General features: G+C 39.7%; 1 protein-coding gene across 12 annotated transcripts in view; it reads left to right on the top strand.

Moving 5' to 3' along the window:
- BBS9 (Bardet-Biedl syndrome 9) overlaps positions 1-27,613 on the top strand; it is a 461,803-nt gene that overhangs the window by 66,231 nt on the left and 367,959 nt on the right. For all 12 annotated transcript variants that reach the window (XM_061587171.1, XM_061587183.1, XM_061587182.1 and 9 more), the window contains exons 10-13: positions 12,307-12,488; positions 14,397-14,473; positions 22,640-22,693; positions 24,916-25,012. In XM_061587171.1, the coding sequence (XP_061443155.1) occupies positions 12,307-12,488; positions 14,397-14,473; positions 22,640-22,693; positions 24,916-25,012 (410 nt within the window). The remainder of the gene's footprint in view (positions 1-12,306; positions 12,489-14,396; positions 14,474-22,639; positions 22,694-24,915; positions 25,013-27,613) is intronic.

Genomic DNA, 27,613 nt, shown 5'->3' with positions numbered 1-27,613 from the left:
TTTTACATCTCTACTCCAAACTGAGTGAATGGGTGGTAAAATGGCAAATGCAATTTAATGTGAGCAAGTGTAAAGTGATGCATGTTGGGGCAAAAAATCTTAATTTCACATATATGCTGAAGGGTCTGAACTGGCAATGACTGTTCAGGAATGAGACCTTGGGGTCATAGTGGATAGTGGATTGATGAAGATGTCGACCTAGTATATGGCAGCTGTGAAAAAGGCAGATTTCATGCTAGGGATCATTAGGAAAGGTATTGAAAATAAAACTGCTAATATAATACAAATCTAAGGTGTGACTGCATTTGGAATACTGTATGCAGTTCTGGTCACCTCACCTCAAAAAGGATATTGTAGAGTTGTGAAAGGTTCAGAAAAGGGCAATCAAGATAAATCAAAGGGATAGAGCAATTCCCCTATGAGGAAAGGTTGCAGCATGAGGCTTTTTAGTTTAGAGAAAACATAAGAAAGGCAACATGGTAGAAGTTTATAAAATTATGCATGCATCAAAAGAGTGGATGGAAAGGTTTTTCTTTCTCTCTCATAACACTGGAACTCCTGGACATCCAATGAAGCTGAATTCTGGAAGATTCTGAACAGATAAAAAAAAGTACTTCTTCGTACAGCACATACTTAAGCTATGGAACTTGCTCCTAGAGGTTGATGGCCACCAACTTAGACAGCTATAAAAGAGGATTAGACAAATTAATATAGGTTAACAGTATCAAAGGTTACTAGCCATGATGGCTGCCTCCATAGTCGGAGGCAGTATGCTTCTGAATACCAGTTGCTGGAAACCGCAGGTTGGGGGAGAAATCTATTATGCTCAGATCCTGCTTGCAGGTTTCTGGTGAGAACAGGTTGCTAGACTGTTCTACAGTCCTGCTCTACAGCTGACAGGATGCTAGCTAGCCACTGGCTTGATCCCGCAGTCTGTTCTTAGGTTCTTAAGGTTAAGAATAAGGTAGATGTATAGATGGTTAATAAGATCCCCAGTGGCGCAGAGTGGTAAGCGGCGGTAACGCTGCTGAAAGCTCTGGTCATGGCCGGAGTTCAATTCCAACGAAAGGAGGAAGTCGAATCTCCGGTAAAAGGGGTCAAGGTCCACTCAGCCTTCCATCCATCCGTGGTCGGTAAAATGAGTACCTGGCATATGCTGGGGGGTAAAGAAAGGCCGGGGATGGAACTGACAATCCCACCCCATATATATGGTCTGCCTAGTAAACGTGGCAAGACGTCACCCGAAGAGTCGGAAACGACTCGCACTACAAGTGTGGGGACACCTTTTATAGATGGTTAATATTTTTGCCAGGCTAATGGATCTGAGAAAACCGTTGTTTTAGGTCATTTCAGGAATGATTCCTCGACATTAAATAACTTTTCAGAGCAATATATGTTGTTCTTCATAATTTTGTATACTGAGGCTGTAATCCAAAATAGTTGTGATCATGCACAGGCAAGAAGTTCAGTTCCATCCATTCCTTTCTTTGAAGTTCTCTCCACAGCAGTTCCAACAAGTGAAGGAACAAGCTGATTAAAACCTGGCTGTCAGATCTTGCTTCCTTGTAGGCTCTGGAAAGAACTCCCAGTCAATGTGTGTGCTGTGGTGGAAAAAGATTTTAAAGTTGGTTTTGAGCAGCAAATCCACTAGCCATTGATATATATCCAACATGGTTACTCTGGAATAACTTCATTTGTCCTAAGGAACTCTTTTCCAGTTCTTTGACTTTGTGGGTATCCAAGAGTTCTTCAGAGTTCTTTGATGACTTGTTAGAATTGACTCTTCATAGAATTATTACAAGATTTCACTCACCATAACATACCTTGATATTTTTAACCATGCATTCCTTAGAAGTAAGCCCCAGTGAGTTCAGTGGGATTTACTCCCAGGTTTATGACTGCAGTTTGTGAAATTATCTTGTGGCTGTAGTGAACTTTTTTTGGGTATGCTGTTAATTTCTACTTCTGTTTTATTATGTGCATTTTAAAGCATTGGTGTTTTGCTTTTTTTTGAGAGGAAGAAGATACTTATTTAGGAACATTTTAATTCACCCTCAGGCTTAACTTACAATTTGCCGAATGGTTCAATGTCTTAACTAATTTTGGAATATGATTACTGGTTGGGGTGAATAGATTTAGTTGAGTCATAGAATTAATTATGATCTCTATAGTTACTGTCTTTTTTTTGTTCTTGGGAGTTGACATTTAAGAGGAATTCACCTGTCAGTTCTATTCTCATCAAATTTTGTGGCTGTATTACTCGTTAGTGAAAGCTCTGTAGATACCCTTCATGGGAGAGAGATTCTGCTGAAAAATGTTAAGCAAAACTAGAGACCTAAGTGTACCTTCATAACAAATCCAGTGCTCTTTATTATAAGGAGATGACAAGTATGGACAAGTTACTGAACGTACATTATTTCATTTTTGTGAATATTATTTTACTTGGTAATGAGATAGCCTGCTTCCTGCAGAATAATTCTAAAACAATTTGTTTTGGGAGAAATATTGTTAAACCTATTGAACATAACACAAAGAAACATCAATTTGATCCAGTTGTGTGTGGACAAAGCAGGTCAGGTTGCATATAAAGAGCCCTTTGTTAAAAGTTAAAATCCTGCTGTTTTGGACTGAATCTACACTCCTTCCCAAACAGTGAATTCCTGGGATTTCAGCTTCTAAAAAGGTCTCTTCACCAGTAGCTCTGGATGGTGGATTGGAGGGGGAACTGCATGAACAGAGTTGCCCAATATTTCCTATCCGACTAGCAATATGCACATGAAAGGCTCCTTCCACACATGCACACTGCCCTTAGGAAGAGTGGGAAACAAGTATAATGTTGAAAGACTAAGAAGAATTAAACATTTAGCTATATAACCATGAAAAATTGAAACTGAAATCAACCCATCAAAAACAAGCGTATTTCTTGGTGCATCTTTTCCTCCACAAAGGAATGATATTTGTCAGCTAATGAATGTGGAGTGGAAACCCCTAAAATAACAAGCCTTCCTAGGGATAAAATGTGAGTAGTCACCTCTAGCTACATTTCTGGAGACTAGGACTCTAAGGAGCTTTGGGGGACCTTACATGTTTAATAACAACAACAACAACAAAAAACCAACTATGATAAGGATGGATAAATATATAAAATTAAATAAAGAACTGTGATGTTTTTACTTTTTTATTTACACGAGATTTTTAGGGGGGAAATCAGTTAAGTGTTCCTAAAAAAGAACCTAGTTTAAAATGGTATATGAATGTAGTACAGACAAGTAGTCTATGGGTGGAAACAAGTTGGTGCCTTTACAATTCAGTTCAGTTTATATATTACTTCACAGTGCCAGAAGGAGTCAGAAGTAATTTACAGGGAAATAATATCCAAAATATATGCAATAAAATCTAGTAAAACAAAATAAATATGATAAAAGTGGTATCCATGAAATCACCAAACATAACCACCCCAACGACATAAGAATGTTCTTATCCAACATGGGATTTGTATAAAGTCCTGACTGCACCCCAGAAACCACAATTTGAACCACTAAATTCAACATCCCTGTGAATCCTGTCTTACAAAGTACAGTTTTTAGTAGTGATATCAGCTCAAAGAATATCAGAACTGGAAACGTCTGTAGCAAAACATCTATGCGTGTTTCATAAGGATTCACTTTCATAAGTGATTCTAAGAACTGATCCTACTTTTATCCTTTTACAGTCAGCATGTGTTGGTGCTCCCTACTTTTTGTTCATGCCCCACACATGCTTTTTTCAGTGTCCAGCTTTCACATCCATACATAGAGATCGGGAATACCACGGTCTGAATGATCCTGACTTTAGTATTCAGTGATACATCTTTGCATTGGAGGACCTTTTCTAGTTCTCTCATAGCTGCCCTCCCCAGTCCTAGCCTTCTTCTCCATTTTGGTTAATGACTGCGCCAAGGTATTGATAATCCTTGACAAGTTCAATGTCCTCATTATGAGCTTTGAAGTTGCAGAAATCTTCTGTTATTACTTTAGTCGTCACGTGGTGAATAAAGGCATACATTTCCTTGTCATAACACTCGTCATTTAACACCATGAAAGGGTGTTGTGGCACATTCAACAGGGGTAATGCAGCGATAGCAGTGTGTTCAACAAGCACACCTCTTCAGAAGGTTGAACTACCATATGGGCAAATATGAACACGTTCACAAAACATTACAAAATTGATCGTTATGTTTCCAGAGAAGCAGCATTTGGGAGGTTTCTTCCAGCAAGTTCTATCTGCTGATTAATTTCACCCTATCATTTGGCCACCAAGAACCAAAAGGCCTTCGTCAAAATAAGGAAAGGGTGATTCAGATGTCCCTTACCAGGGAGTTCCAGAGCCTTGATGTGATCACCAACAAAGACCTTTATCTCAATCAGTCATGACATTTCAGACACACAGGATGGCCTCGTGATTATCTTCACACTCAAGCAGGCTAATTTTTGAGAAGGCAATATTTCAGTTAATGTGGTGCCAAACTAGTGGGCTTTAAAGTTCATAACCAGCAGCTGATTTGGGCCAGAAAACAGATAGGGAGCCAATGCAGCTGTTTCAGCTCCCAATATCTAGCTCCAGTTTATCATCTTGCTGCCACATTTTGAACAAATTAAAGTTTCCAAATATTCTTCAAGGGCAGCCCCATGTAGAGTGCACTGTAATACTCTAAATGTTATGTAACTAATGTATGTGTCACCATGGTCTGTGGACCCATTTCAAATATTGAGAGAGTGATATGGGCACCAGTCACAAAATGGCTGCTATGGGGATGTGGCATAACTTAATATGGCTGCTATGGGGGGCATGGCATAACACAACATTAGAGAGACTACAGTCATAGTGAAGCTTTTCCCATAATTGTATTTCCATACTAGAAAACGTTTAACCTATTGAATGTCTGTCTGTCATACAGGTTTTAATGGCACAAGAACCCTGTTTTCCCCAGTGCCAACCCTAAATCAAAGCCAAGGCTGCCATCCTGTACCCCTTTTCCTGAGAGTAAACCCCATTAAACAGAAAGAGACCTACTTCAGAATATACATGTATGCCATTGTACTGTAAGTTAACTATACAGTGATTTCTTAATGATTGCCTGGTCTTTAGCTCCTGCACAGCAGTAGACATGCCTGAGCTTATTTGCAAGGTTTTTACTTTTGCCTTTTGTGGAGAGGGAAGATTCTTCAACCTCCAGCTTCACTTCCTGTGTAGTAGTATTTGCAGAAAATAATTGCTAGGGAGTACCTGATCTCAGATGAACCCTTCACAGGGAAGATGCATCCTGGTTGCTAGAGAAAAAGGAATGGCAACCTATGGAAATTTCAAGGGCTAGAAAATAAGAAAGAAAAAGGAACAGTGCACTAAAAGGGAGAGAAAAACAGCAGCTCTTAAGACCCCAGGGAATTTTATTGCCTGGTATCCAAACAATTTAGTTATCAGTCACAGCTCTGACTTCACTCATTGGCTGATAGGCGGGAGCACCCAGGCTGCTTCATTGCACAGAAATCACTTAAAGGTTATTTTGCTTCACACCTTTTTTCTAGGAGGGCAAGAGACTAGCTTTTTAAAAAAATGAAAGCTCAGAGGCTGAGCCCATGCTCTAGGCACCAGTGAAGGGCTTCGTGGCACCCATGGCCACTGTGTTGGTAACCCCCTCTAGCAGGCCATGAAGAGGTCTGTTAAAGTCTTTGCAGGAGCTGCACAAGCAGAACTTTTCTGGACAGTTACTTTTCACATCCAATGACTCTTCTGTTAAGTATGAAGGAGCCCTTTCATATTTAACAGAAGAGGCTTTCTGTTCATGGAAGAGCATCTTTAGATCCAAGCTGAAGTGTGAGGAGGTTATCATTTTTGTAGTAGCTGCACACTCTGTTTGATAATCATGTTACACTGATAGTTATTGACTACACTGTGATCTGTTACTGGTGGGTTGCTGGTTCTTCTCATTGGCTGGCCAACTAGGTGAAGATATTAATCTCCTGTTTTGGCACCTGAAATGATACCTTCTAGCCTACTTATAAGCAAGCCCAGAGAGCCAACAAATGGGTATGACTGAAACAGCCATGTATTTATTTATTTATTTAAAATATTTCTATCCCGCCCTTCCACCCTATAATAGGGCACTCAGGGTGGCATACAGAAATAAAATCAGACATGCACATAATAAAATTGTAAGCAGTAAAATCACAAAAACATTAAAATAAATTAAAATACATAAAATACAACACACACACACACAATATACATATATATAGGGATTGGTACTAAAGGGACTACAAAGGTCAAATTTAATGCAGAAGACATAAAATCACATAAAATCAGTGCCAGGCTCTACCTTCAGTCCCTCCCAAAGGCTCTCCAGAAAACCAACAGGAAGGGAGCAGAGCAAACTTCTTGGGGTAGGGTATTCCAGAGCTTGGGGGCCACAGCTGAAAAAGCTCTCTCCTGTGTGCCTGTCAATCTAACATCTTTCACTCCAGGCAAGCAGAGGAGAGAGAGGCAGATGATCTTAAATCCCGGACAGGTACATATGGGCGTAAGCGGTCCCTCAGGTACATTGGTCCAAGGCCGTTTAGGGCTTTAAAGGTCAGAACCAGCACTTTGAATTGGGCCCGGAAACAAATTGGGAGCCAGTGGAGTCGATAAAGCACAGGGGTGATATGCTGGCTGCTGCATTTTGAACCAACTGCAATTTCCGAACCGTTTTTAAAGGCAGCCCCACATAGAGTGCATTACAGTAATCAAGCTTCGATGTCACCAATGCATGTGTCACTGAGGCCAAGTCAACTGCCTCCAGGAACGGATGCAGCTGGTGGACCAGTTTGAGTTGGCCAAAAGCACTCCTGGCTACTGCAGCCATCTGATATTTAAGCAGCAGGGCAGGATCCAGGAGGACTCCCAAACTACGGACCTGCTCCTTCAAGGGGAGTGCAACCCCATCCAGAACAGGTTGCAGCAACCATCCAATGTGAGACTAATGGTGAACCTAAGATGTAGCCATGCACCTTAGCTGCTGAACTCTTAATTCAAACATGATGAAGTGCATGAGGGATAGAATGTACTCTGCATGTTTTCTGCTTACATTTTCAATCTATTGTGCTTTGTTTGAAACTTTTGAAATGGGGAGAGCTATTTTTAAAATAAACAACATAGAGGTACATGGCTGGGTTTCTTGGTTTTCTTTTGGGAAAATTAGTTTGGTTGCCTTCAAATATTTATCTTTTCCTTGAATTAAAGATGTATAAAGTATTTCAGAGCAATGTAACATACATGTGAATATAGCAACTAAACTTTGTACATGGTATGGTATTATCTTAAAGCTGCAGGAATGGAAAAAATGAGGTACTAGCAAAATGCTTCTAAATTTAGAGAAAATACATTTTAAATTATATTTGGTGCATATGCTTCTGATTTAACAACTCTGAGCCACTAATTAAATATTGTAATAAGGCTTGATATCCATGAAGCATTTCTTTCAAACACACCCATTAATGTCTATGAGTCTCTCACAGGAGAAGTACTTTGGTGGATTGCATCCCTTGTTAAATTGTACTACACGTTAAGAATTAATGGAAAGTATTACACATTATGTGTAGGTATATTGTAGTTCTAGAATTTCATCTTATGTAGACAATCTAGCTATAATTTTGACCTTGTAAAAAGGTTTGACACCCATTTAATTTAACACAGCAGGCACCCCATAAATACAAATTAATTTTTTTGGCTTTATTTTGGTTCAGTCAATGATAAAAAGAAAGCATTTTATTGTATGCTATGGTGTTGTGGTCACCAGTGGGTGGCAGTGGTAACTAAAAGTTGCTGACCTGCTCTTGGAAGAATTTTCTTATTGTTCATCCAGTGTGACAAAAAAAAAAAGTTTAATGAACTATCTGCATCTAAGCCTTGGGAGGGTTATTTTTATTGTTAATCTGGCTTCATATCTTCATGTTTCAGACTTTTTAAAAAGAAAAGTGCAGTGCAATTATATAATTGATAGGATGATGCTAGATTGTTTGAAAAGTGGTAGCTTGAAAACAGTTGTCTACACGTTATGTGAGAGATTGGTGATTGGACCTCCTTTTATTTGAAATATTGCCATGGTTGTGCGCACAGTTGTGTTGGCAGAGGGAGCATTTAATTGTTTGCCCTGCAATCTTTGCCATCAAAATTCCTCCTCCCAGTTTCTGCTTGCCCTGTGAGGAGGAAATACAGGTACATTTATTCTGCCTTTCCACATGGCAAACATGTCAAGACCTTATTAATTCAGTAAACCTCTGAGGTTGGCAGGTAGGATGCTGCTTGTGATCCCACCAATAGGTGTTGCTCATCATGTGAGAATCTTGAGTTGGGCCTTCTCTGTGGTGGTGCCACAGTTGTGGAACTGGTGCAGATCGATACAACGCTAATGCCTGCTGTGACATGATGAAGTCTTACTTGTTTTCCCAAGCCCTTAAATGCCATGTTTAGTTCAGTTTCAGCCTTTAGTGGGTTTTGCATCTTTATATGGATTGTTATGATTTTATTGCTGTCTTTAATTTATTTTATCAGTGTTATGGTATTGTTGCAAGTAAAATGCTTTTGGGTCACTTGTGACAGAAATTGACAGACAAGAAACCATAAGTATATTAATAAATTTCAGAATTTTAGTAGCCCTTGTCCATGCTTTGGAACTGTGACTGTGGTCTTGATTTTGGGAATGAGGTGGAAATACATTTTTTTAAAGGCAGCTCATAAATCTATAAAATAAGTAATACCTGTAAAACAGGATGTGAGAAAATTATGCTGAAAGTCACAGAGGTTTTAGTGTGTCTGAGCTACTTGTGCAAATGAAGACCATTTGCCTCTAGGAAAGAAACACAGTGGGCACTGGAGAGGTTAGGTATCAGGGTGTAGTTGTGCCACTTTTTTTACTGGAAGAATTGTTCAGAATTGATCAGGTGGCAGCTATTTTTCTGAGGCAAGATGGCAATTGTTTTTACTTGTTCTAGTATGATAGAGGAAATGGCTCTGTTTAGTCTAAGAATGGAGTTGCTGTCTCAGTGTCCGTGTTCGCAAAAGTTAATGGCATGCCGTGAATGTGGAGATCTCTCCTGCTTCATTCCTCCCTAGTTCAAGAGAGAGCAATAAACCATAATCTCTTGCTTAGTGTTGCCTCAGAACCAGAAATTGTGGTTTGTTTCACTCCAAACAAACCTCATAAGCTTCACATCATGACCATCTTCAATCTCCAGTTTGGATGTCATGCTAAGCGGGATCATAATTTGTTGCTTCCACTCACACTAGGAGAGATACATACTCATGAGAAAATTACCCTGGAAATCACAAATGTTTCAGTGTGTCTGGAGGATGACTGATGGCTTTGACTCAGGACTGCTGCTACTGTGTCTGAGGAAACTAGGAAAAATGTCATGGACTAATATAACTGAACTGTCTTGATGGGAAGGTTGTTCAGAAGTAGAAAGTGTTTAAGTTTAAAAAAACGAAGCCCTTCGTTCTAGATACCTGCTTTACTGCTTCCATGGAAGTTGCTGCAGGAACTGGGTGGCGAATACAGTCAGACAGGCTCAGAATTGTTACTATGATGAGTGAAGTAATTTGAACAATAATAATACTATAGAAAACACTCTTCACACTTTCTAATTCAGTTTTGCTGTTGTTGTTATGTGCCTTCAAGTCGTCAGCGACCTCCAAGAGCATCTGTCATGAACCAAGTAGATTATGAATATTGCAGGACTCATTAGCATGGTTATGTCCTTAAACACAAAAGGGATGTTTACTTTTAAATGGGAATACATTTTAAAAAGTATACAATAACAAAATATGTTGGAGTTATAGTGATTTTTTAAAAAAAAACCCAGCAGCCAGTTAATTTATGGATCTATGGCTTTATTAATCCATCTGAAATGATTACTGGTTTATTGTATGACTAAAAGTATGTGAAGCATGGGGATTTGTTTAAACGTTATGTTTTGAGCAATTTGTTTTGCAAAAGAGGCATACAAAAAGCATATGCTATTGTTTTTGTCCAAAATCCAGAAAAAGAAAGATTCTCAAATTACTACCATATGTGTAGAGGATTTGCTTTGAACAATAACGTTATTATGGATATCAAAATAATTTGTTTCAATTGAGTTTCTTCAGTAAAAAAATTATTTTAGCTTTGTTTATGTGACCATTTTTAAAATAGTTAAAATATTCTATTTTAAAAAGTAATTGACACTGCATATTGTTTGAAGTGTATTAGAATAATGTTCATAGTTATACAGACAATTACAGTAGCTGCAGGAAAATGGCTATAAAATTTATATTAGATCCCTTTCATAATTGCAGCCCTGAAGCAACTTGCTCTGTAGTAGTACTGCTGACACTGTTCTGGGGTGAATCATCGGAGAATTGTAGCTTTTTAACTTGGTTAAAATAAAACTGTTGGGGTGTCATAAGACAAACGAATACATCATAATTCAGTTGCTACCTCCCTTTTGCATCAGTGCGCTTTTGAATGCATTGAAAAATTGGCAGGGGGGAAATCTTTAAAGTTTTCATGAACTCCTGTAAACTTAATTTTTAAATATAAAACTCCATAGTTTTTATTTATTGATTGATAGATTGATTGATTGCATTTATATACCGCCCCATAGCCGAAGCTCTCTGGGCAGTTTACAACAATTAAAAACATTAAAAACAAATATACAAATTTAAAAACATGTTTAAAAAGCAATTTAAAAACACATGCTAAACTACCTGGGAGAAGAGGAAAGTCTTGACCTGCCGCCGAAAAGATAACAGTGTTGGCACCAGGCACACCTCATCAGGGAGATCATTCCATAATTTGGGGGCCACAATTGAGAAGGCCCTCTCCCTTGTTGCCATCTTCCGAGCTTCCCTTGGAGTAGGCACCTGGTGGAGGGCCTCTGATGTTGAGCATATTGTACAGGTGGGTTCGTGCTAGGAGAGGCATTCCATCAGGTATTTTAGATTTTAAGACCTAGAGGAAACATAACTTTAACTATAGTCCTACATATAGTTTGTCTGCTTAGATCTCATCAAAGTATAGAATGTAAGTTGTCTAAGTGGCATAAGGACTGAAGCATTTATAGCTAACAAGAACAAAGGCAAAATCATTGCATTTTATGACCCTTTACTTAAACAGCCTGTATTTCTTGAAACCACAGCAACCATAAAGGAGCTATTGACAGAAAGAAAAGATTCCCAAAAATAGGAATATGTTAAGAATGTCTTTTTGGTCCAAATCTTCAAATGACTCTTAGGGGACTATTAAATTTGTATAGGGTGTTAATGGACATTACCAAATCTTAGAGAATTTCTGCATGAGCACATAAATGTTAAGTATGCATTCTGCTAGTACAGCATCACAGAAACTCAGCATAACAGTTATGTCACTGCAATATTGCTGGTGAATAAATGTTTTGGATATAAACGTGTTTGATATCTCAAAACTAGATTTGTGTATATCATATGCCGAGATTAAGTATCTAGATCAGCCTTTCCCAACCAGTGTGCCTCCAGATGTTGTTGGACCACAACTCCCATCAGCCTCAGCCAACATTGCCAATGGTCAAGAAAGATGGGAATTGTAGTCCAGCAACATCTGGAGGCACACTGGTTGGGAAAGGCTGATCTAGATAATTAACAGCCACATTAGTATTTCCATGTGCATCCCTGATGGCTTCTGATTCTAGGGAAAAGCTGGGAGGGCACAGTTTTCAGAGAGATAGTGGGGCAGAGGGGGCTTATTCCTCACCTATCCACCAGTTGGAACTTCCCCCCACTCCCAGCTGCTTTTCCTTCTGTAAGGTTCTTGATGTAAGTTTATCTTCACATAATACATCTGCTCTGTTTGTCTGTTTGTGCTGCAGCAACCAATAGAAGGCCACTAAACTGTTAATAGCACAAGCTATGATGGAGGTCTGCAACTGGGAGATATTGCTTGTATAAATGTTTTATATAAACTTATCTCATTGCTCATTTTAGGAGTAGGTCTGTTTTTTCATAATATATTGGAGTGCGAATATTAGAATTTTGTGGTCTTAGAAGTATTGCAACTGTTTCTTAAGTACATGTTTTGTTAATAACAACTTTCTGGTGACAGAGAACATGACTGTTGCTTTGATTTGTTGCAAGTGATCTGATTTTTACCAGTCAGATATACTTAACAGAAACACACTTGCCAAAATTTCCTTTGTACATTGGATAATTTTTAATAACAGGGTTTCATTGATGTTTTATTCAGTTACACCATTCAGGTTTTTTTTTTCTTTTATGCAGAAATTTGAAAGGTGTGATAGTCACACTGAGCGAGAGTGGTCATCTACAATGCTCCTATCTTGGTACAGATCCTTCTTTATTTCAAGCTCCTAAAGTTGAAGCAAGAGACATAAATTATGAAGAATATGATGCAGAAATGCATAAACTTCAGAAAATAATTAAGGAAGCCAGAAAAATCAAAGGTATATTCCTTTTATTGACACTACATCAATTGTGTGTTTTTAGCTATCTTTTAAATTCCAGTTGTAGAATTTATATTTAATTCTTAATTATTCAGTGAAGTGCACACATTTGCAGCTCATTGTTTACAGAAATTTGAAATTTTTCATGTACTTTTATTGTTTGCTTTTATTTGAAATAACGAGAAACAATTTTATTTTGACCTATAATTCTCAGCCAGTTTCCATCCTTAATATTTGAATTTCACTCCATTAGTAGCTCTAGGATTAAGCTATGCAAATACACATTTTTGTTTCAGTTTTAATTAATTCTTTCGATATTACAATGTTAATGTGTCTGTAACAAGCAATGTACATATTATAATAAAAAGAAATCAAGTCACATTTCAATAATAAGTAAGTCTGTAACATCAAAACACAACTGGGCTACATGCTAATATCTATATATTCTTTTTTATTTTAGGCAGTAAAAGGCTATGGCAATTTGTTTTATTTTACTTTATTTCATTTATTTATTTATTAGATTTATATCCCACCCTTCCTCCCAGTAGGAGCCCAGGGTGGCAGTTGCTCTAGCAATTCTGAAAACAAATGTACAGTTAAGGAATAACTAATGTAGATAGACCACCTCAAGTCCTTCCCTTTCTGAGGACCTCAGGGCTATAATCAGTTCCGCTATGGGAAGGATCTTGATGTGCATTAATATGTTAGTATTGTTTATTGTGTTTTCTAAAATTTGTAATCAAATGTTACTTCTAAGTCACCTTGGTAAGATTTCTATCCTAAAAGCCAGAATAAAAGTAATAAAAATAAATAAACGTAAACATGTAAAATATTTCCACACTAGGTTGGTTCATATGATCAAACCAGGAGGAGTGGAAGTGTTCACCAGTGATGTTTCCTTCCTGGAGCTTTTCCTGGAAGAGGCCTCTTCACATAGAAGAGGCTGCTGTGGTGGGAGGAGCGAATCAGAAATGGGGAGAGCTAGAGCTGAGAAACAGAAAGAGACCAAACCATGGCTAAGCTGATTGAGGATCATGATCTGCCAGAAAAGAAGCAGACCAGGAGCATCTTCAACTTCAGAAGGGATCTGGGCATTGATCTTTCCCTTTCCCTCTGCTGAGTTCTTCTTCCATCTCTTTCTGCCTCTCCTCCATACTAAAAGACTGAGGTTCTGATACTTCCCGTCTATTTCCATTCTTTTAATAACCCAGTAGTCTTCTTTTAGTCTTTTCTGTCAGGATCGGCTATGCCCTTATTAGATGTTTGATAGGTAGAAATTCAGCAGGTGTAGCATAGCATTTAACTCACAATAAAATGCTCACTTTCTCCCAGTATTGAAATGTCTGCTCCTAGGGACATTTTCTGGTTCATTAGCAAAATAACATTAACTCTTCTTCCTCTTGAATTCTCGTTCTTTCTTCTCCATCCCCATTAAAGATGGGCTAGTTTTGAAATGCTTCCTTGTGGAAGCCATAATTGCAAAGTGGTGGGGCAATTCTTCTCCCCCGTACCATGAGCATGCTATCTGTGATACATGTGTGCATCAGAGTATGCGATGGCCACCCCCACTTCTTGCACACCCATTGAAATAAAGTTTTAATAACAAAAATTGTGATGTAAGTGAAATATATATGAGCGTGGGTCTTTGTTGCATTCATGAAATCTGAGCATGCATTTGTGTGTAGATGCTGAACAAGAGCCCCTACCTCAGAGTCAGTAAACAAGTACGGAAAAGAGCTTGTTAATATCAGATATCCCTCCCTGTGGGCAAGTATTCACTAGACTATAAACCATGTGTCTGCACAGGTGGGACTTTATCCTAAGTTGAAACTTGAGTCTCAGTATCATGCTATGGGCTATGTGTTATGAAATCATTTACTAAACTTCTTAGTTACCTATTTCTTGCAGATATCATGCCTAAAATGGAAAAAAAAGAAGATTTTGCACTTCTTGTGTCGGTTTTGCCTGATCTGGATTCAATGTCTGTATGTAAACTTAAAACTTATAAATATTTTTACAGATATTTGTTTTTATAAGAGACTGCATACTGTCAAAATTGGTAGTGCTTACAGCATTTTCCCCAGGTAGCATGCCATCACGTGGGTAATAGCGCCATCTAGTGTCCGAATGCAAGAATATATTGAAGTCAAGACCTGGGGCATCAAGCCCCTCCCACTCTAGTTCATTCTTGCCTTCGTCCAAGGCTGTTATCTACTGTAGTGTAAGGATTTAAGCTAGTGTAGTGTAGTGGTTTTTAAATTTAAGTGTGTGTGTGAGACTGTGTTGGGACTGGGGCTGTGATTTTTGTTTTCCCTTCCCTTTCTTTTACTGCCCTGGGGGTGTTTGCTTTGTCAATTCCCCCCCCCTTTTCCTCACTCGTGTTTCCTGCCTGAGCTCCCGGTCAGGGACAGAGGAGATGGCTACTGCCATCTCTGTTCTTGCAGCAGCAGCACTCCCTTCTCTCCTGGGGAGAGTCAGATACTCGCGGTGGCAGTTTCGTCCCCCCCAGCACTGCGGCTTGTTACTGCGGCCGCTCGGAGCTTCCCGGCTCGGGAGTAGAGCTTGTGGAGGCGGCTCTCTGCGGCTTGCAACTGTGGCCGCCTGGGGTTTGCAGGCTCGGCAGTGCAGCTTGCGGAGGAGGCTCTCTTCTCGGAGGCGGTTCTCTCCACGGCAGCTACTTTCTTCGCGGCTCAATACTGCGGCCGCTCAGAGCTTGCCGGCTCTGGAGTAGAGCTCACAGAGGCGGCTCTTTTGGGGTATATTTCTTGCAGCAGCAGCCGTTGGGAGCTTGCTGGCTGCTGAGAAAGAGATCGTGCAGGCAACTCTCTCTCTCTCTCTCTCTCTCTCTCTCTCTGGAGCTTGCAGCAGCGGCTCCCTTTCTTTTTTGGCAGGGTAGTTGGATGTTGCTGCTCCCCCCCCCCGGTGGTTCCGTTTTACTTCTGACAGCCACTGGTGCTCCTTGTAGGGTACAGCACTGGCTCTCTAGGCGGTCGCCATTTTCTTTTGGAACGTCCCACCTTTTTTCAGCAGCACTCTAGGCAGGCGCCATTTTGTTTATCTTTTTCCTGCCCTTTTTGTTGCACAGGCATTGGGCTTGCAGCTCTTCCACTCCCCCCCCCACATACGTTCTCTTTTAGTCAGGGGGGCTTTTTGGTGTGACTGATGCTATTTAAAATAATAATAATAATAATAATATAAGAATAAAATAAAACAAAGTGAAGAGGAGGCCTAGGTCACTGAGAGGCTCTGCATATATAAGTGCACTTTTCCTGCTGTGCGTGTGCACTTGGGGTTGTACCGCTCCCCCAATCTGTGGATGGTACTAGTGCCCCTCTCCACACTGCACCCCCACCTTTGTGTGTGTGTTGGTGACAGATACTGCACCCCCCATCTTTGTGCATGTATGTGATGGCAGATCAACAGCCAGAGGCAGCTCAAGCAACGGGCAAAACAGCCATGCAAGGTCTGTCGCATCACAAGTCTACTAAGCACAAGCAACCCAGATTCCACTCCAAGGCTGTCGCTAAAACTAAACACTTATCTAGCCATAGCACTGCCAAGCGAGCACGATATGTGTCTGTCCTGGCTTCAGAGGATGATGGCCAAGAGAGATTAACAGCCCTCTTTCATTTGCCTGTCGGGTCGTCAGAGGACGAATGTGAGGGGTTCCCTAGCCAACCAGCTTTGAACTGTTCGTCTCAACCCATGTCAACGTCTAGAGCTCATACGTCTCACCAGTCTGATGAGACCCCTGCAATTTTTCCTCAACAAGGGCAACCACCTCTACTCTGCCAAGTACAGCCAGGGCCCTCAGATCCTCAGATGGCCACTCTTGCCCCTCTACTGGGGTTGCAGTTGACTCCGGAATTTCTCTCACAGTTGCAGGACATACTGGGCTTCTTCTCACATTGCATTGAATCCATTGCTTTAGCACAGTGCGCAGCGGCAATCTGGCGCTATGGGTCATTGCGGTTGCAATGATGTAGCTACACCACCCTCACCAAACCCATTCGATGTAGCTAGAGGCAGGATTGGCGATGAGATTACTGGTTTGGAGGATCCTTCATATTCTCTTCAAGCCGAGGGAGATGAGTGGAGCGGTGATACAGAACTGGAGAAGGATTTGTCCTATCGCCTTTTTGATTCAGCCAACTATCTTCCCCTTGCTCATAGAGTTCTGGACACCTTAGGCCTCCAACCCTTTACAAACTGAATCTACCACTCCTCCCATGAAGGGGGCCAAGATCCTCAAATCTCCCAGATCAGCAGATCACTACCTTCCTGTGTCAGACCCCATTGACAAACTGGCCAAGGAAGAATGGGCTCACCTGCTGTAGGCATGCCGTTTCTCTATCCTCGCCAACAGACTATGGCTTGGCTCCGGAGTTCATGAATCGCCTGAACGTCCCGGGGATAGATGAGCCGATTTCTAGTTTGGTCTCGAGGTCCCTCCTGCTGAAAGAAGGGGACTCACAGCTGAAGGATCCTTCTGAGCGACGGATAGACTACGATCTGCGTAAAAATCACGAGACTCCCGCCTTTGCTGTTCAGGCCTCTGCTTCAGCTTCCATCTTTTCAAGAGCTTCTATGATGTGGCTGAACAAACTCTTAGATGATCCTAATCCAGATCCAGTCATACTCAGAAAGGGCCTGGTGAAGTTATACAAGGCTGCAATAGAACCAGTACAATTAGCAGGGAGGTCGGAAGGGGTTTACTCTCTTCTGTTTGCAGTTCCCAAGCAAGATCTGTCATGGAGGGCAGTGCTATACCTCAAGTTCGTCAACCATTTTGTGAAGTATCGATGATTCAAAATGGAGTCCCTAACGTCCATTATAGAAGCCCTACAGGAAGGGGACTTTCTGGCCTCCATCGATCTAAAAGAGGCTTACCTCCACGTACCTATCTGCCCTGCTCACAGAAGGTTCCTACGGTTCGCCTTTGGCCCCCATCACTTTCAACACCAGGCAATGCCATTCGGATTCTCGTCGGCCCCGAGAGTATTCACCAAAGTGTTGCTCACCTTGGTGGCTTACCTTCACCTCCAGGGTGTGCATATCTATCCCTATTTGGACAATTTGCTGATTCAGGCGGGATCCAGAGACCAGTCCCGCTATCACATTGAGGTTCTGCGCACCCATGGTTGGCTAGTCAACATCGACAAAAGTCAACTACAGCCAACTCAGCGACGGCACCATCTGGGAGCGATATTGGACACCACACAGGCTATGGTCTTCCTGTCACCAGACCGCATTGTAGCCATCAGAAATATGGCACTGCTCCTGTCGCATTGCTCGATGGCAGATGTAATGCTTCTGGCACAGGCTCTGGGGATGTTTGTTTCCACCATTCACATTTTACTGTGAGCTTGGCATCATACTTGACCCTTCCAGTGGGCCTTATTGCCTGTCCAGCGAGACATTGCCACTTCCAACCACCGGGTAATCCACCTCGATCCTCCACTGCGTTTTTCCTTCCGATGGTGGGCAATGCTCCAAAACCTCAGCAAGGGAACCAAACAGGACTGTAATAACCACAGATGCCAGTCTGTCTGGCTGGGGGGCACACTGCAATTTCCACTTTGTTCAAGGTGTCTGGTCCAGCTTGGAGGAGAGTTGGAACATCAGCTGGCTGGAACTGAGAGCTGTCCTCATAGCCCTTCAACATTTTCAGTCTATATTCCTTTTGGACCATGTATTGATTTGGACAGACAACATCTGCGTGAAATTGCACTTGAACAGGCAAGGGGGAACCAGGTCACATTCCCTCCAGATGGAAGCATCCCAACTCTTCGACTGGGCTGAAATGCATCTGAAGTCACTGAGGGCAGAACATCTCAGTGGAGTTTTGAATGTGACGGCCGACTGGCTCAGCAGTCAACTGGTGATTCTGGGAGAATGGAAACTTCACCCGGTGGTGTTTGGCGTTCTCCAACATTGGTTCGGCATCCTCTTGGTAGATCTGTTCGCTTCCAGTCACAATTGCCAGCTGTCCTGGTACTTCTTGAGGTATCTGGAAACGACAGCGGAATCTGTAGGTGCACTGTTGACACCGTGGCCGAATGGCCTGCTATACACCTTTCCTCCAATACCGTTACTGGGCAGGATGCTGAGAAAGCTGCAACGCGAAAGGGCCAGATTGGTCCTGATAGCCCCGTACTGGCCTCACCAGCCTTTTTTCTCGGACCTGCTCTCTCTTTCAGTAACAGATTCTTGGAGGCTGCCTTTCAGGCCAGATCTTTTGTCATGGGGTCTGATATGACACCTGGACCCCAAATGGCTCAGTCTGACAGCTTGGCGTTTGAACGGGGACAGCTGATTCGTGCAGGGCTATCTCAGGAGGTTGTTGATACAATCCTGGCATCTAGAAGGCCATCAACATCTCGCATCTACCAGAGTACTTGGTTTACCTTTTCCAAATGGTGTGAGTCCCAGGACTTCCAACCCTCTCACGCTACTGTGCAACAGGTGTTGCAGTTTCTACATAGAGGTCTGAAGATGGGACTTAAAGCAAACACCTTGCATCGCCACACCTCCACCGTATCCTCTATTCTCTCCATTTCATCTCCTGGTATTCCTATGGGCTCACACCCGCTTATCAAACACTTTTTGAAGGGAGCTGCTCTATTGTCGCCGGCAGTATGTCACCATTTTCCTTCATGGAGTTTATCAAAGATCCTGCAAGCCTTGCAGCGTCCTCCCTTTGAGCCCCTTAGGTCAGTGCCATTACGACTGTTGTCCTTCAAGGTCCTGTTCCTGGTGGCGGTCACCTCGGCGAGAAGAGTTTCAGAGCTGGACGCATTGTCCTTGGGCCGCCATCTCTGCATCTTCCATAAGGACTCAGTGGTATTGCATCTAGACCCGTCCTTTCACCCCAAAGTCAATTCAGCTTTCCACTGCAACCAGGACATTGTTCTTCCCTTGTTCTGTCTGAACCCCGTCCATCCACTGGAGAAGACCTGGCACTCGCTAGGTGTCCGGAGGGCCCTCAAGACCTACCTATCTCGAACCCAGAACATAAGATTAACGGAATCATTATTTGTATCCTTTCACCCACGTACTCTGGGGAAAAAAGGTTGCTAACTCAACTTTATCTTGTTGGTTGTGTGCCTGCATTGCGTTGGCCTATGAGTTGCTTAAGCTTCCAGTGCCTAGTAAGATAACAGCGCACTTGACTAGGTCAGCAGCCACTACGGCTGCTTTTGCAACCAACGTACCTCTTGCAGATATTTGCAGAGCGGCTGTATGGTCTACTCCGGATTCTTTTATGAAACATTATAAGATAGACAGTTATGCCTCTGCTGATGCCTCTTTTGGGAGGCACGTTCTGCAACAGGTTCTTTCTGACAAGTAATCAGTGGGTGGTCCCTCCCTGTTGGGGGCTGCTTTGGTACATCCCACGGGATGGCATGCTACCTGGGGAAAATGGACCATTGGTCTCACCTGAAGGGTGGTTTTCCCAGGTATCATGCCATCACGACCCTCCCTGTTGGAGGATGTCTGGGTATTTTGTACCACGTTTCATATTGTTACTGTTCAGAGTTGTACTGTTTTGGACTGTGTAGTCGAGTCAAGACCTTTCTAGATCTGTTAAAAATGAATGTAGTTCTGAATTATTATTTGGGACAGTGTCTCTATTTTCCTTGCTGGTAGGCCCGTTTGCCTTTTGTATTTTCTCAGATATCTCACTTCGACCTCATCGTGAATGAACTGGAGTGGGAGGTGCTTGATGCCCCAGGTCTTGACTTCAATACATTCTTACCTTCGGATGCTAGATGGCACTATTACCCATGTGATGGCATGATACCTGGCAAAACCACCCTTCAGGTGAGACCAATGGTCCGTTTTATTTAACTAATTAAATGTATAACAATGGCCAGGTGCAAAAGATCTACTCATATGACTTGGTCATGCCCAGAGGAAGTTTTAACCTTTCTTTGAAAAGTAGATCCCACACAATACAGAAACTGTTTTAAAAGTTGTTCTCTTAGTTACAAAAGTGGCTTGTCTTTTTTGCAGGGGAGGGGGTTGCTGTTTTGAGAAATAGAAGTTTGGTCCATGGAATTAGTTGTGCCCAATATTGTTCATAATCACATACATTTAGATACGTTGGCTTCCTTAACCCAGAACTGTTTCTGCTGTCTAAGGCCTTGTTTGCATGTAACAGTAAGCCAAACTTCAGCTTAGCATGAATGAGCAAGCTTGCTGGTGCACAGTAAAAAATAATGGCCCTTACTTCTCTCTCTCTCCTGTTGCTGTCACATTACTGGGAGATAAGTCATGGTTTGGCTTCGTGTCATGTACGAACTGGGGCTCGCTCCAAACAAACCAATGCCTTGTAAACAAGGTATATTCTAGGCTTAGACTGTTTTCTTATTTGGTACTTAAGATCATTAGGATGTGTAATGGCTCCAGAAAAACTAACAAATCATATCAGTATTGATACTGTGCCGTCAAACATTTCTTCCTTAATTAATACTGAGACATTTAACATTTCCTCAATAATTAGCCTTAATAATAAAGTTTACAAGAAATTCATAGTAGATCCTCAGAACATTTTCGTATCTTATACAAATATTGCCAATATCCATTTAATGTAGTCTTAGCAAGCCACACAAGGTGCCTAGTGTTTGATCTGTACTTATTGCATATTTGGCCCACTAAAGCAAACACACTGTGCATAGTGATTCTGCTTTAATTTACTACAATGTGCAGTAGGCAACGTTTCATTAGAAAATCTGTGTACAGAGTTAAGGTAGTTGTTTTTGAAATGAAAATCTTAACTTATTCTCGTACAAATTTTGCACTACCTTATGACTATTGAAGAGTGAATAAAATGGGTTTTTTTATGACTGCGCTTCATTAATATTGCTGGTGTGGTTCTCAGTTGATAAATGATAACAGTCAAGTAACTGGCTCCCTGTAGTAAATGATATTCACACACCACTCAGTGCAAGTTTATTTGATGCCAACTGCTGCCTGCTCCAGAAGCTAGGCTCAGTTTCTTGTTACCACCGATCAAATGTTAATCCACCACTGTTTGCCTCCAGCTGTCAATGACCATTGGCTCAATTCAGACATCATGCCAAAACATGATTTGTGCTAACCATAGTTTAGAAGCCAAATGTACAATAAAAAACTGGTTTAGAGCTGCTTGTCTCCTTTCTGTCCTTTCAGCAATTGACTCTCATTTCTGTGGTGTCACAGCCTGTGTAGCCGGAGACTTAGTTGTAGATTTAATTGTGGCTTATCAATTCAGATATGCCAGGCCACAAGTAAGATTCCTTAACCATAGTCTGATATGATATTCAAATTGAACTGTTGTCTATGTTATCTGTCTTATAATTCTAAAATAAATTATTTGACGTTAGTGGACCAATAGGCATGCTTTTCTAACAGCTAATTATGTTTGCTAACAAAAAAAGAAATTGCAGTACATTTGGGGTAAATAGACTAATAACTGTTATGTGTGTGGATATTTCATTTAATATTAAAGCTGCTATCCTGGTTTTTAAAACTTTTCTGTAGTTTATTTCAGTAATAATAATAGAAGATAGGAGAAATATTTTATCCGTCTAAAGAGAAAATAAGAATTGTTTCTAAAATACCACATGCATAGTTACAAGTGTCTTTATAATCTCAGTGATATCAATTACTTGTTAATGACATTTATAGATTGAATAATATAAACTATTATTCATGGTCTGTTGGCACTATTGCATTAGGTATAAGATACTGTCCCTTGCAAGATAAAATTTCTGTAATAGACGGGAATATGTTGCTTCATTATTTATGCATAACATTCTTGCCCTTTGTTTACCTGTTGTATAGGCCATGGTAAACAAAGATTTTGAAATATCTTAGAGTGAGATCAAAGAGGATGTTAGTGCAAGTCGTATGAAAGTTGATATTGCTCAAGTGATAGTACACAAGCCTATCTGTCACTGAGAATAAAAATAGCGGTTGTGTCGGGGTTGTGTAACATCTTTCACAAGCCTGAGAAACCCATTAGTTATGGCTGCTGCACTCTGCTAAGAAGGAGGTTCCTGCTAGTGGAATAGCTGTTGCTTGAGTGGACTGCCATAATTTTGCCTACATTATGTTCATTTCTATGTCATACAGTTTGCTGTTTCTCTGTTTTTTCTTCTTCATAGCAAGCCATTGACAGTGAAGTAAAAGCAGAGATGGTTCCTTCAGTGACAGTAAAGGTATTATGCCTTGTTCAGACTATAAGACAACATATGAGTTTCAAAACATGTTATATAAAGAGGGATAGAGCTAGAAAATTTACAGAAGTGATTGAGATCTAAGTAGTTTAAATTTCTTGTGATATGCACTGAAAAAATATTAGATGTAAACATTATGGGTCTGTAGATGTTTTAAGAGTGTTCAGGAGAAAGATAAAGGAAATCTCTCTGGAATTATGGAGATGTTTTGTAAATATATGTTTAATATACAAATATTTTCTGTGTCAGGTGTAGGGAGCCTTTGGCCCTCCATATGTTGCTAAACTACAACTCTCATCTTCTCTGGCTATTGACTCTGTTTGCTAGGGCTGATGGGAGTTGTAGTTCAGCAATATGTGATGGGCCAAAGTTTCCCCACTCCTGATCTATGTTATTACATCAGCATCAAGTATAAGATGAGCCTCTCTAGGAAGATACTATAATTTTGAACCAGGACTGACTCAGACATTGTCATTGTTGGACACCTGCAGAGGTCCATACCCCATCAGAAACCCACTGTTGACCCCCCCAGGCCCCTCTGGCCCTACTTCCTCCTCCTCCACTATTGCTTCATGTTCACCTGTCCTGTCAAGCATGCAAGCAGTGACAAAAGGAAGGAGAAGGAACAGCAGTCTCTCCTTGCCTCTTTTTTTTTTCTTTAGCAGTGGTGCAGATTGGGTCCAGAGAGGTATGGCAAGTGAATCTGCAGTGGTAGAAGTGAAAAGGTTAGCCTACTGAGTATATCTTGTCTGGGGCACCTTTAAAACCTAGAGCCGATCCTGCCTTGAACTTCACCAAGTGTTATAATGATGGTGGATACAGAAGAATCCTGAATCCAACTACCTAATAAGATAGATGAAATATATGCTTATATATTCTCTACAGTGGAACTAAAGAATGTTTAGTAAATATTTATTTTTTATTTTCATTGATTTTTTTGAGATTTCAAATATTTATAGTTTTTCCGCTCAAATATAACACATTCGAAACAACAAACAGAACTCTATTGAATAAAAATCAATGTATCAAACTTATTCAAAAAACTGAAAAACCATATTCAACCCTTAGGAATAAATCATATGCTCTACAGTAATCTGTAAATCCACTCCATTTTAAGATGAAAAAGTCTTTACCAAAATTTTGCTCTCTAGTAAAATACGATAATTTTGACATGATTATATAATCCCATATTTTGCTATACCATTCTGTAATAATTGGAATCATGGCCAATCTCCATTTCCCTGTATATAGAATTATAGCAGCTGTCAGTAAAAAAGAGACCATTTCTATATTTTCCTTCTTTATTGAACCCTGTAAATAATTGAGTAGATATGACACCAGATGTAATTAAATCTCATAACCCACAATTTTTGTTACACATTCTTTTAACATCTTCTAATATCACTTTGCCAGTCTGCATTTCCACCACACCTGGAAAAATTCTCCCTTCTTCCTGAGATTTCCAGCATGTGGATGGGTAATTTTTATTTATCTTATTTATTTTTACAGTTATATATCACCTGGCCATAATTTTGTAACAATTTTTTGTAATCCCTGTGTTCAAGGGAAATTGATGTATTGATGTCTATACATTTTTACGAACATCTATTGGTATATTTTCACCAATGTTCTGGGCCCATTTAACCATGTATTATTTCACGTGTTCTTGTTCTGTATCATATTTGAACAATAAATGATATATTTTTGCCAGACTGTGTGTACTTGATTTCATTGTCAGTTCCTCAAATTTTGTCATTTCTCTTATTTGACCTTTTTAACATATTCTTATTTTGTAGAGCAAATTTGGAAGTACTCAAATCATAAAAGGTTTCCTTCTTGTACTCATCTCCTAATCTCCAAGTATGTGGTCATTCGCCCCTGGTTTTACCAAATCTTGAAATCTGAAGAGATTATTCATCACAATTTGAATTTAGGCATATCATCTGTTATTTTCATAGGTTTATATGCCATTCAAAAAACATTTTTTTCCAAGGTAGCAGAATTTTCCCAATTGCTTACTGGTTATAAAAACAAAACAAACCCTTGTTTTCATATATATAATTCCGTGGAAGATCTCCAACTGATGCATTTACAAAATATTAACATTTTAAAAGTTGTAATTTCATTTACTTTGCATTTTTAGTTGCAATGTGTTCTAACTCATCTGCTAATTTCCATAAATGTCTACTTTTTACACCCAACAGATCACAATGGAGTGCAAACAGCTTACATTTACAAAATTATCAGTATGTGTTCAACCTCCTTTAGCACTGACACATGACAAGTTCACCTTGAAATTAGGTAAATGGTCCTGGAACTGTTTTGATATAGTTATTTTTGTTTTGTGTACATTGCCTAGCAAACTATTGGTACTATATTCAACAATATTAATAACTTACATTTTTTACACTCTTACTTTTGTGAGTTGTTTTTTTTCTGAAAAGAATAATTCCAACAGAGTGGCATCCTTTCATGTAAACAGTTATATGGAAGGTGGAAGCTAATCATTTTGCTATGAGAACTGAATTGGTTGACCTCATCACCAAAGCTAATTCAGGTTCCATTGTGATATATAATATGTATGTATTATTTACATATAAGTATATATGTAGTAGTGAAAATTATTAGAAATTGATGGAATTGAAATAAGAAAAGAGTTTACAAATAAATATCTATTTAAAAAGAAGAATAAAGTGATGATGCCATGCAGGTATATATGATATAATACAGATATATTACAAAAATATGCAATTAATACCAGAAAATATGATCCATCATTGAATTATGATTTAAGGCTGGGTTCTAAAAAAACATATGAATTATTCCCAAATTGGAGGAGTGTGCTTTGGGCTTGTATTTCTTGGTTCACATGCTTTTGAAATCTGATGGGAACTCTCAAAAGCATTTTGTGATATGTCATTGGGGTTCTAAAACTATTATAAATACCAAGATAAGTTCAGAGTTCTAGTTTTGGTCTACAAAGCCCTATACAGCTTGGGACCAGGATACCTGAAAGATCGTCTTTAGATACTTTGATATGTACAATATTGGCTCACAATCAGGCTCGTCTGGCTAAGATCTTCAGCAACAGGACACAAACATCCATAAATGGAGTGATGTCTATCTGTTCAAACTGGTTTTGGCAAAACTCCTTAATTGGTTGATCAACATTGATCTGAGCCAAATGAGAACATCGTTTATCATAGGATGATATATATAACATAAAAAAGGGTGTGTTCGAGGAAACGAAATTATTTCTTTTCTTTTTCCAATGGTAATAAGACAAAATTCTGTTATAATGGGGGCCAGCTGGTTTAATTGTTTTGCTTTTTATTATACTGTGATTAAGAAATGAGCTGATCTGTTCAATCTATTATGTCTAAAAATAAGCTTGTTTTAACATGTTTGTTTTTTCTTGAAACTTAGGGAATATCCTGTTTAGTGTATTTTGTATATTATGATTTTTTTTCTTGTACTTAATTTTATATGCAATGTTTATATTATGTTGATACTAAACAGGATGTTTTGTTCAGTTAACTGTATTTTACTGTTTTTTTGTAGTTGCTGTTTTAAGATGTTTTGACTTGTACACCGCTTAGAGTTTTATTTAAATATAAGCGGTATATTTATTTATTTATTTTTATTTATTTGTTTCATTTTTAAACCGCCCATAGCAAATAGCTCTCTGGGCGGTGTACAAATATATAAATGGATTAATAACTAATAAATAAATAAATCATCTTGCTCCTTATATACCCAGTCGATCACTACCCTCTGCAGGTGAGGGCCTCTTTCAGATACCATCTTATCAGGAGGTCTGTTCCGCACAACATAGGAAGCAGACCTTTAATGTAGTGGTACCTGTTCTTTAGAATTCCTTCCCCTTAAATATTAAACAGGTACCATCTCTGTTATATTTTCGGTGCCTACTGAAGACCTTCCTCTTTCAATAAGCCTTTTAAGTAGAGACCTTATCCCAGTCTGTGTCTGGGTTAGAATTGCTTTGTAAGAAGTTTTGAAAGCTTTTAAAAAAATGATGTTTTGCTTTAATATGTTTTTAAATGTTTTGCTTTATTATATTTTAAATTCTGTTTTTATGTTGTTTTTAAGTGTTTTTGTTTGCCGCTATGGGCTCTTACTGGGAGGAATGGCAGGATATAAATTTAATAAATAAACAAAACAGTTAAAAAAACCCATTTCCTTGAGTCACCTAAACTTGCTGTTTGGATCTGGCTAAAAAATACTAGTAGAAATATGCAGTTGGATACTGTGTTGATTGCTATCAGGAGTTTGCAGACCAGATCCTATCCTTGCGCTTGGAAGTTTCCCACTTTGTACAGTGGTTTCATAGAGGCTCAGAGTGTTGCCAATGTAGAAAGAGTAGAAAGAGGCTGCTTTCTTTCAGAACCAAAATTGTGGCATGGTACATAGATGACATAGAAATGTTATGACATATCTCAGGGTGTTCCAGTGATAATACCTATTTGTTTCATTTATGTTTGGTGTTAATTTGTTAGTAGCGTCATGGTATTTTGTCACAGGCATTTTGTCTATAGTACCAGAAATGAAAGTCCTATGCAAAATTTATTTTTATTCTAGTTTATTTATTTATTTAAGCAATTTATACCACCTTTCATATGATATCAAGGCAAACAAATACAAGATTAAACAAATTAATTATCAAAAAAGTACAACAGTAAAAGTCATAATGCAGCAATGATCTGAACAATTTTGCAAAAGAATTCTGCAAAACTGCAAGTTTGTATTGATATGTCAGGTGGAGCACTGGCCTGACGGCCCCTGGAGCTACAGGGGCCCCTTCAGCTGCCCCTCCGCTCCCCTTCCACGATCTGTGGCCCCCCACCTACCTGTCTGCTGTCTTTTACCATTGCCCTTAACGAA

The sequence above is a fragment of the Rhineura floridana genome, chromosome 10, assembly GCF_030035675.1.
Source record: "Rhineura floridana isolate rRhiFlo1 chromosome 10, rRhiFlo1.hap2, whole genome shotgun sequence".
NCBI classification, from domain to species: Eukaryota; Metazoa; Chordata; class Lepidosauria; order Squamata; family Rhineuridae; genus Rhineura; species Rhineura floridana.
Note: the sequence above shows the minus strand (reverse complement) of the source record. Positions and strands in the feature narration are given on the sequence as shown.